General features: G+C 30.9%; 1 protein-coding gene across 1 annotated transcript; it reads left to right on the top strand.

Moving 5' to 3' along the window:
* The first annotated feature begins 3254 nt into the window (after positions 1 to 3254).
* LOC132745519 (beta-1,3-galactosyltransferase 5-like) lies at positions 3255 to 4662 on the top strand. The gene has a single exon (XM_060734469.1). The coding sequence runs from the start codon at positions 3486 to 3488 to the stop codon at positions 4581 to 4583; it is 1098 nt and encodes a 365-aa protein (XP_060590452.1). The 5' UTR covers positions 3255 to 3485; the 3' UTR covers positions 4584 to 4662.
* Positions 4663 to 11263: the final 6601 nt, after the last annotated feature.

Genomic DNA, 11263 nt, shown 5'->3' with positions numbered 1-11263 from the left:
AGAGTGGATGATTGCATAGATAAGGTTGAAATATTTACTTAAAGACTTTTGGCAAATTCCACTGGCTGGGAATGCGAAAGAAATATCAGCATTTGTGACTCCTAATGGGCTTTACCAGCATAAAGATATGCCTTTCGGCATGAATAATTCGCCAGCTACATTTCAACGGCTAATCAATTCTGTTATCACTGGTCTCGATGGATGCAACGGGTACATCTTCAGATCATCAAAGCATTCTTTGAGCTATTGAGCAACGCCAAACTGACTATCAATCTACCGAAAAGTGACTTGCCATGCAACATTGACATTCTTAGGAAATAAGGTGGAACAGGGTCATGAGAAACCAGTTAATGCTAAAATATAAGCTAATTATGACTTACTGTACCTACATGTTAAGAGACAATTGATGAGATTTCTTGGTATTATCTTCTTGTTTTAGATGCCCATTATTGTTTTCAGAGACAAAAATCCCCTAAAATTTTTGCATAAACTCAAAAATAAGAATCAGAGATTGTTAAGGTGGAGTTTGATGTAACAAGAGTATGATCTTGACATAAGACATGTTAGGGGAAAAGATAACATTATTCCTGATGCTTTATCCCGTGTATAATATACCATGTTAATTGCCTTACGCTAATTCTAAAAGATTTATTTCATAAATCTTTTTCAGTAGGGGCATAGGTGTTATGTACATAAGCTTTATTATAAATGATTTTAGTATCTTTTTCCTGAATAGTTCAGCAGGTAGAGATTGGTAATCTCGAGGTCGTGGGTTCAATATATATATATTGTAGATAGTGTTTTAGAGGTATTTAATTATTTGCAAATTGTAAATGTTTTTCATTGAATTCATTTGTACATGGAAAATTATTTAATCAAAGTAAAGTTGTTATATTGAATATTTTTAATAAGTTAGAGTGTAAATTTGAGTTAATTTTCCTATACTTTTCTTTCATATATTTGTTTTACTCAAATTTACTCGAATTAATTGTCATTTTAAAACCAACTGCTCGTGCAGGATATGTTAACAACATGTTTAGAATGTCTACTTTTGATATAGTATCGTTGTTTTGTGATATTGTTTGGTGTACATATAATTAATTACATTAATTTATGGTTGATACTATGCATGCGGTCTTTAGTAAAAACAATGGCGTTTTACAATGGTACAAGTAATAAAAAACAATTGTCAAATACTTTTAATGAACTTTTTCTGCTACTTAATATTTCTTCTGACCTTGTGTCACATTACAGATTAATGAAGCATTGACTGTCTTTGACCAAAACTACACCATCTTCTAATGTACACGTTGCGTAAATGCGTAAATGGTGTAAAACTTTCCCTTTAGATAATGTCATATGAACAATTTACTGATAATGTTTCATGCCACAAACTCTATCAAAGATCTTTTGATGTCTTCCATATTCTGTACACTAACTTTATAATCACTATGTAGATAACATGTAAATAGATCCAGAAAATATTACATTGAGTTAAACCTTCATTTGATGTTATTCTGACAAAAAATGTCCGACAAATGTTAGATCATACTAGTTTTTTTTATAGAAATGGGCAAATGTTAACTCTCTAATTCTATATACAGAATCCGTATTTGCAGAATACTGATTTTCAAAATTTAGTAATAAACAGACAACGCACAACAAAGTTCCCGTATATAACGAGTGTACGGATCACTGTATATAAGTCATAAACGGACTTGCATAATATACGGTCCAGTACATTTCCGTATTTCAAGTTCCCGTATTTTAACCGTATTTTAATGAAATACAGAACTCGGTACATTTCCGTATATCTTTTTAATTTTCAAAATTTAGTAATAAACAGACAACGCACAACAAAGTTCCCGTATATATCGAATGTACGGATCACTGTATATAAGTCATAAACGGACTTGCATAATATACGGTCCAGTACATTTCCGTATTTCAAGTTCCCGTATTTTAACCGTATTTTATTGATATACAGAACTCCGTACATTTCCGTATCATTAATTGAAAAATGTACGAATTCCTTGGAAAAATATTGTTAAAACCCTCTAGTGTTCCGTGGTTTACCTTTTTTTACTCGACATACAATCTTTTTTCAGTAGAATAAACTTTAACAAGATTAGCGTCTGTCACCTAATTCAGAGAAATATTCTGTACATGTACAAAGTGGGTACCGTTTTAGTAGATTCCGCAGAGGGTATCGATGAGGATATGTACCTTGTTATCAGTGAAAGAGATTTTGTCCATAATTATACAACGAAAATTGAATTTACATTAACTTTTCAGTTAAAATTAATTTACGCGATAAAGAAATAAAAGACCAGACAGTTATTTCTGTTGTTAAAATAAGTTGGCTTTTTAAAGAATATCCTGTATTTTTTTCTTCTTAAGCTACTAAAACGGGGTAATATCCACGGCTGATATCACTTTGGAGCAAAAACCTGTTGGAGAGACAACTTTCATTAATTACCGAACACTATTTTTTCAGAAAATTAAATACCAGAAAATTATTTCTTTTGTACAAATTAGTTTATGTGTTTTTGAAGAATATCTTGTATTTTGTCTTCTATTGTTGCTAAATCGGGATATATATCCATATGGTTGATATAACTTCGGAGCGAAAATACCTCTGGGGAGTGAATAATATGGGAGAATCAGCTTTATTTCTCTCCCGAGAACTATTTTAGGGGTTTGTAAAATTAAATGGCGAGTTATTTTCTCAACCCTATTCACATTTTTTGTTTTCCAAAATTATTTTCTAAATACTTTGGACAGGGTAGATGAATGTGTGAAGGTACCGGACAGGAAGCTTTTGTTTCTTATACCTTTCATAAACCATGATAGACATGATCGATAAAGAGCAACAGATACAAAATAATAAACTTAGATTAACTTAGAATACTTATAACATCATAATGACTCTGTAAAATACTCATTTAAGTGTTTTAAAATGAGCTTTAATTGAATGCTTACAGCTGTGAAAAGAGACTCTTTCATTCATGTTTTTTCACCGAGAAAAAAATCATATGTGCGAACAACTGATATAGTGAGTTAAAAGAAAGCAAACGTTTTCATAAGACGTAAAACCCCATCACATACGATGTATTAAGCAGAATGTTAGCGATATTCTTCTTAATATTGATATTTGTATAAATTCACTAATAAGGTACATATGTAAATCGTTCATATTGATTTATCTTTTAGAATCGTTATTATATTCTCAATTTAAAACGTTCTATGTATTAACACAATCTTGTATATCACTTAATATATGAATGAATATCCTTAGAGACTAATGCAACATTTGCCGCATTGTCAATAAACATACGAGTTCTTATTTAATAATATTGTCCTATTCATATATTGGTAATAAAATTTTATGTAGTGAAATTGATGTGAAGAATATTCGTAACCTTGCGAAATATTAATGAACGGAAAAAATAATTGTATTTTGACAAAAATACTTTAAAAAAGCAATGGCATCAAATATCTTTAAACGTTTCCATTCTATTCAGATACTTTTATTTATTGTTATTTTCATATTTATGTTTGAATTTGAACAAAAAGTTTTTTTTCATGTTGAACAATCGAGAAACATCACACGAAGAAAGGGGTCGGAAATAAATCTGCTGTCACATAAAATGTTCGAAGTGAAGCCGAAACCTGGGTTAATGCAACTCATCAATCCCACTGAACCAAAATATGCATTAACGTTAAATGGATCTTATCTGCTAGAAAAAAAAGATATATGTTCGTCAGTGAAACACTTGAAAATGTTAATACTTATTCTTTCAGCAGCAACCAATTTTCAGAAAAGGGATATCATAAGAGAAACTTGGGGAAATACAAGTTCATATTCCCAATACGGAATAGTCAAATTGTTGTTCCTCTTAGGAAAATCTGTTGATACAGACATTCAAAGAAATATAAGAGAGGAATTTAAACGCCATGCAGATATCCTTCAAGGACAAGTTATAGATTCCTATCAGAACTTATCTCACAAAACTGTTTTAGGCTTAAAATGGCTAAATGAACGGTGCAGAAACTCGGAATTTATATTAAAAACCGACGATGACATAGTTGTGAATATGTTCCTTGTTTTTCAAAATGTGTTGCTTGATATTGCTGTTGATAAATACCATGTGCATTGTAATCATTTAAAAACATCAAGAATCTTGCGATCAAAAACATACAAAACTGCTGTTGAACCGCATCAATTTAGAGGCGTAAAATACCATATGCCATATTGTCAAGGTAATTACGTGTTGTTATTAAATGATATTGTCCCATCCTTATACAGGGCTGCATCTATTACACCATTTTTTTGGATTGACGATGTTTTTAGTTATGGAATCATTATGAGTAATATACCTTCTTTGAAGTACAAGCGAATCAAATCCGATGAACATATATCGTACTCAAAACTTACTAGATTACCTTGTTGGAAGCGAATATTGCCAGCATGTTGTCATATATTTATTAATTCTGGTAATGATTATGAAACAAGGGACGTTTGGTCAAAAATAATGAAGCAGTATCAAGACTTCAGCAATAAAACGTTAAACTATTGCTGAAATATGTTTTCAACATACGAAATATCAATGAAATAATAAAAGCAAAATACTTACAAATACAGTGAACTCATTTGTGTATCTGTGTGTGTGCGTGTGTGTGCGTGCGTGCGTGTGCGTTGGTGCGTGTGTATGTGTGTGTTTTTTGTTCTACATAAAATGTTACCCTGGAATCTTGTGTATTCATTGATATTGATATTGTAGCAGATTCCAAATATATTTGTTCAAAACATCCGGCAATTGAGACAATCCTGAAATGTTATTTGCCAGCTGAATAGCACCTGTTTTGCGGATCCCGGGTCATCAATCTGTCTGCGATAAAAAAATATTCTTAAATACAAAACTAATACCGGTGAAATAGAAAACATCGGATTTTCTACCATTTATGATCAAACGAGATATTTTATTATTCTTTAAAAGTGTATAAATCTATTATATCGTCTTCAAAATACATGTTTGAATTAAGGGAAGAATGCTTCTAAAAAACTTTACGAGAGGAAATATGGTAATATAGCCTTAAAGGCGGATGCACGAACCCAATGCAAAACTGTCAAAAATATTTCAGCATAATTTTTTGTTCTGAAAATTCTATTCTATTTTTTCCTGGGTTAAATAACATAAACATTGTATGTCACAGCTCCTACGCTGATCGACCATGAGATAATGGAAACAATCATAGTGTTGATAACTGTTTAAAAAATGAAATATATAGCTTAACATCCTTTGAGACAGACATTAATGTTTGCTCTATTTACGATTTCACTATAATCATCAAGGGAATAAAATGTTAAAATATAACACTATAGTTGTCTATACTACATGCATGTTGTCTCTAAAACGTAAATGTACTTAATTTTTTATCATTTCAACACCTCTACAAATAAACGGCTTTTCCGCTCACATTAAAAAAACAGTGTTATGCAGATAATTGTGAAAAGAAAGACCGTTTATTAACATTTCACAAACATAAAAACACCCTGTAGTACGAAATAAAAGTGAATATATGCATGCACATTAAACGGTCATTTTGTAATTATTGTAAAATGGAATAAAATCCACAAAATTCACAAAAAAACTTTCATTCAAGAATTTTTTTCACTATGACATACGACATATGGCTTTATGCCTCACTCTATTTTTTTTCTTTTTTTCTTTTTTTTTTTTAAAATATCAAAACGAGTTTCCAAAGATTAATTGCTACAGTTTATTTAGGACAATGTCTGATTGCATGAGAAAATCCGTCAGTGACCAATTAAGTCATGAACAGAAAATCTACAAGCATGACTTTAAGTAACCTTTCAGTAGCTTTATTTATTTTCCTTATTTAACGTTGTGCCTCTGCAATATATATTCTATTGTCCGTTGAGTACTCTTTTTTTAACTGTTGCCCTAATTCATAGCAGAGCTTTAATGTTGCAAGTTCATTTGCGTACGGGATGAGAACGAAATACACCTATTTCCTCTGTTACAAAGTTATATGTGGTGATTCATATAATCGTTATAAACCGGTTCGTTGTTATTCAATGTCCATATATTACCAACATTTTTATAAAAAGAAGTCCGTATATAGCTACGAAATTCCGTGTTGTTGCTAACACGGATTTTGTAGATATATTAAAGATGTACTTCTCTGTTTGAAGTACCCATTTCCGCAATCGCACATTATTTTATCATTAATCAATTTTCGGCTTTTTGTAAAAAGGTAATATTCTGACGCTTTATGTCTTGTGGAGACTTATTATTTGTACAAAAAAGCACATCATTGCTACAGTATTATATAACATATAACAATACAACAATTACTAAATTGTTAAAACGTTGTTTAAACATTAACCATTGGGTTAAATCAATGGTTAAGATAACTTGTGGGTTAAACTTTGATTTAACAGATTGTATAAAAGTCACGTATTTATTTATTTTTTTTGGGGGGATGGGGGCGGTTGACAGCAAATTCTTGCACTTACAATTTATTTATCTGGGTGCTTTCTTCAGATAATTGGAGTCACACCTTTGGAATTGAAATTGCAACTGTGTCCCGACAATCATGAGAGTTACGGAATGGGAGTACATCAAGTTTCCGATGACCATGAACGACAAGCGGATTTCCTTTTGCACTCAGATTATATTTGTCTAAGTGCTTTCTTAGATAATTGAAAGACACATTTGGTACTGGTATCACAACTGTGTCCCGGAGAATTTGCGAGAGTTAGGGAATGGACGAACTGTTTGACTTGAGGGACAAGTACACCAATTTTCCGATGGTCAGAGAGCGATAATTGGGATTTTTTCCATGTAATGGAAAAGATGACATTCACATAAGAATTCTTTTCAAACCAAAAGAAGAAGAAAGGGCTTACGTGAATCACAAGCGTAAGTATCCATAAACGTTCAAGCACCCTGCAACTCCCTTGGTAAAAACACTGGTTTTTTTTGTTTGAATATGTGTCATGACAACCTACGTAACATTGATTCTCCTTTAAGATAGGTTTTTTAAAATGGAAAAGTAAATGTTACATGTTGTATATATTTTGATAATTATTACTGACATTGCAATGTGATTAACATTTAAATATAGACTATATAAAATCATTTCTTTCAGCTGCAAACACAGTACATTTTTAATAGAAAAGACAATGAAACTCCCATTTTTTGTAGTAAACAAACAATATTCAAGTACTTGTTTTGATGTACTTCATGATTTTAGCAATACATCAGGTTTGAACAACATATACATGTATAGTCATGATGCTTAAAAAGGGACTTCCAATTACAGAAATGATTGATCACATTTGAAAATACTTATTTCACGGAATGTTTGATCTGGCTAACAAAGTACTTAAGTCATCCTTTGCTGTAAATTAAATGTGTAGTAATGTGTCACAAAGGTAAACTAATGTAACAAAGAAGTAATAAGACTTCGATAAAAAAAATACTCATTCACTATGATTATAGGCGTTGAAAACAGAGCAAAGAAGTAAACGATTGTAAATCTAAATCTAAAATCTAAGTTAAATTCTTTAAGTTTTAATATCTAAAACTAAAAATTGGTGTTCTTTTCTAGTATCCAAAACGTTACTCATTGGCTAATTACCTGACTATATTTTGTACTTGATGCTTTTTTTAAAAGTAGATCAAGTTAACTTGAAGTCAGTATTTCGTAAGAAAGTAAAAAAAAATGCTTCTTTGTGTGCATTTCGCTACTTTAACCACAAAATGTTTCACATTTATTGCCAACTTTTCAGGTCACAAGCATCAAAAATATCTAGAGCCATAACATCAAAATTGTTAACAAAATGATCGAAAGTTTGTTTTATTTTCTGAGGCAAAATTGGTTTGTGAAGCAAACAGCAAAATTTATTACTTTTTTAAGGAAAATTTTACGGTCAACTAAAGTATAACAATTTTCTAATTGATTGCATAAAATTATGATGTTTGTTAAAAAGACAGAAAATGTAAAAAAGAAAATGTCTGCACAGTAATTACGGTGATAGGGTGAGATGCGCAGCTCATCATTTATTTAAAGGATAGATGTAGTTTATTTGAAAATATACTGATCACATTAATGCCAATGCTTTAATATTTCTTTTTTGTTATTGAAAGTTGCTTCACATTGTTACTTGCTTGTGGTTTCAACAAAACAAAAACTTTTAACAAACTTTTAAAATTATATTTTGGTTCTTTAAATGTGTGTAAATACATGTATACAACACTGTTTAGTAGTTCACATTTATAAAATAATATATGTGTTATGTTATAGACTTATATGTTGCATACAATTATAAAATGCTTTGAAATTCAGATCATGACAATAACATTTATACTATCAATCAAATAAAATAACCCTAGGAATATAGCATTTCATCATTTTCTACACATTAACAGCCTTCATCATTTCTAACAAGTGATGAGGTTTCATTGCATATACTCTGTGAGCCATTTTGAAAATGTTGATCTTTAAAACTTAAACACACTGACTCATGATTTCTGTAAAGTGAATCTTTGTTATTACATGTATAAATATCACTTTAAAGATTCAGTTTAATTTTCCATTATTATACTCAAACATCAGTATGAAGTAATCCACATGGACCACAATAGTATTATTGAATCACAAAAAAAGAATATTATTGAAAGATATCAGTTTTTAGAATTGATAAAAAAATCTGGAAACAAAGTGATCCCACGGAAGCATTAATCGCAACAAAATTACAAGGGAATTGCAGACTCGGTTTGATTGAGTCTGTACATGAGGGATAATGAATACGTGCAACATCCCTCACGCCCCCTAGCACCGGCTTGAGCGGTACTCAATTCTTAACACTTAATAGTGCTGGCATCAATGATGCAGAAGGACCAGAAAAACAAAACAACACTGAAGTGAAGTACGGAGCAACTTTTAATAAATTAAACTTATTTACAGAAACCTTCCTCAGTGGGCTGTATTTGTAGGTCAGTTATGGTAAATGCAGCAGCATTTCCATTGTCTTGTGTTGCTAAAGTCGGGATTTGTTTATTGAAAATCATGTTTTTAGAACAATCAGTATTCAATTTCAATGTTTATCATAATTAATAGCTATCTCAATTGAATATAAATTAACTATATTCTGTAAGTTTTTTTAGAAAGAAATGCAATTTCCTAATAAATTATTTCTTTTGGCTTATACTGTATAATTGTAACTGGAATAATTATGTATATAATAAATTTTTCTAGGGATGGCAACGAATACCAAAATCAATACTCGAGTACTCCGATCGAGTACTCGGTTACTCGGATGATTTCCAGTGATCATCACACAATATCAACACCGTCTGCATGCTACTTTCGTTTTCTATTTTAATTCATAGAATTCGTAACTATAGATAGGACTGCAAGAAATATATATTTAAATATAAACATAAGAATACAAATTTTCTCCCTTAATTAAATACAGGATGAACTTGAAGCGCAAATACGCTTCAACGGATAGAAAATTCCGTATTATGTTAGTGGCAAATACGGTACCATATATGGAAGTGCCGGACTATTTTTGACGTTGGTTCCGATCTTAGCTATGTATAAACGTAGCATTTGGAAACGGAAACCAAAATTATAAAAGGCGTGGCTGGTTTTACAAACATTATGTATTCATCCGTCGGTCAAAAATTTATTTCTTGACAGGTACATTTCATTTTCTGAAATTTCTTATAGAAGTGTAGTATTATGAAAATCATTTATAATTCAAACGAAGAGGTATACAGTATAATAAAAAGAAAATTATGTTGTAGTAGCTTTCTGAGCCTATGCATTTTTCTACTCGCAATGCTGGAAAATTGATATTTCGCTCGACCTTAGGTCTCGCGAGATATCAATTTTTCCACCGCTGCTCGTAGCAAAATACAAACCTACAACATAATATTTATATATTATAATAATTATATATTTACGTTTTTATAATTAACAAGTTTCGGCTACAAACTGTCTAATATTTAAAGGTGATTAAATACCATAAGAGGCCGAATGACGTAAACGACACAGGACTGTGTTCAATCTCAAACGCGTGTCAAACTGCTGATCGCCTCGTTAAATTTCACACCTCTGCAAGGATGTTTTGATTGCATTTAACAAGTATTTGTACAGATACGTGTACATTTCCGAATTTCTGAACTAATCGCAAAAAAGTAGAAATCAAATATTTTTTTCCGAGTAATCGAATATCAATTTTGTTAACCGATATTCGGACGTTCGATCGAGTACTCGGTTAATCGGTTACTCGTTGCCATCCCTAAATTTTTCACATTAATCGTAAAATAGTTTAAAAAAATACAAACAGAACCCCTTAATCAAAGAAAAAAAACTCACTTAGATCTTTTTGATTGGTAGTTGCCATGGCGCGTATAAAAATCAATTTAAAAGTCATATCAACAATACTTCCGCAAGTTAATCAATCTTTCCTAGACAACTGTCCAAGGTATACCATGTAATGCAGCTGATATCCGTAAGAACCAACCATTCAAGACTGGGTATGAGTTCGAGCTCCTCCTTCGGTTTCGCCAGCACGATTGTTTAGTGCATGTTTTTTTTAATAAAAAGTATTTGTATTTTAACATGGTACGATCGCAGTGTATATGTATGATTATCTATGGAAAAATAATTCAGAAACACCTGATAAATGTAAGTGTACAACTTTATAGAAGGGTATATCATTCATTTAAATTAGAGACATCATTTGTCTTAATATAAACCTTTAAGGCCCCCATTCTTTGTAATCAACGGCTTGAGTTTTTATGATACTTAAATTTATTATTTCTTTTCGGTTTCAAAGGTAAAATTATATTAGATTTGGATGTTAATTCAGCACGAAAAGTAAAAATGATAAAATATTCCAAGAAAAATGCCTTGTGTATTAGTCTTTGCTCCACTGGAATTAATACAACTTTTATTACTTCCTTAGAGTTTTATTTCATTAATTGTTTACATGATAACATCGTTACTTTTCTCAATTTAAAGTGAACTGAAAAAAAAAACAAAAAAACATCCTAACAATTGTTTCTTATACCCATTGCAATGCACGTACAAAATAATAAAATTAGTAAAAACTTTTCAACATTTGACGATTTATAGATAGTTTATGAAGAGCGACAACTTAGGACGCAAATGCCAATACTTAAAAAACATTTTTTTTTTAAAAGAACGCGGACTACAT

This window comes from Ruditapes philippinarum, unplaced genomic scaffold, assembly GCF_026571515.1.
Source record: "Ruditapes philippinarum isolate M1 unplaced genomic scaffold, ASM2657151v2 ctg246_1_1_1_1, whole genome shotgun sequence".
In the NCBI taxonomy this organism is placed as follows: domain Eukaryota; kingdom Metazoa; phylum Mollusca; class Bivalvia; order Venerida; family Veneridae; genus Ruditapes; species Ruditapes philippinarum.
This window is presented reverse-complemented; position numbering and strand designations above follow the sequence as displayed.

Excerpts from the sequence above, each read along its gene's own strand:
- LOC132745519 (XM_060734469.1), top strand. The coding sequence starts at position 3,486 with ATGGCATCAAATATCTTTAAACGTTTCCATTCTATTCAGATACTTTTA.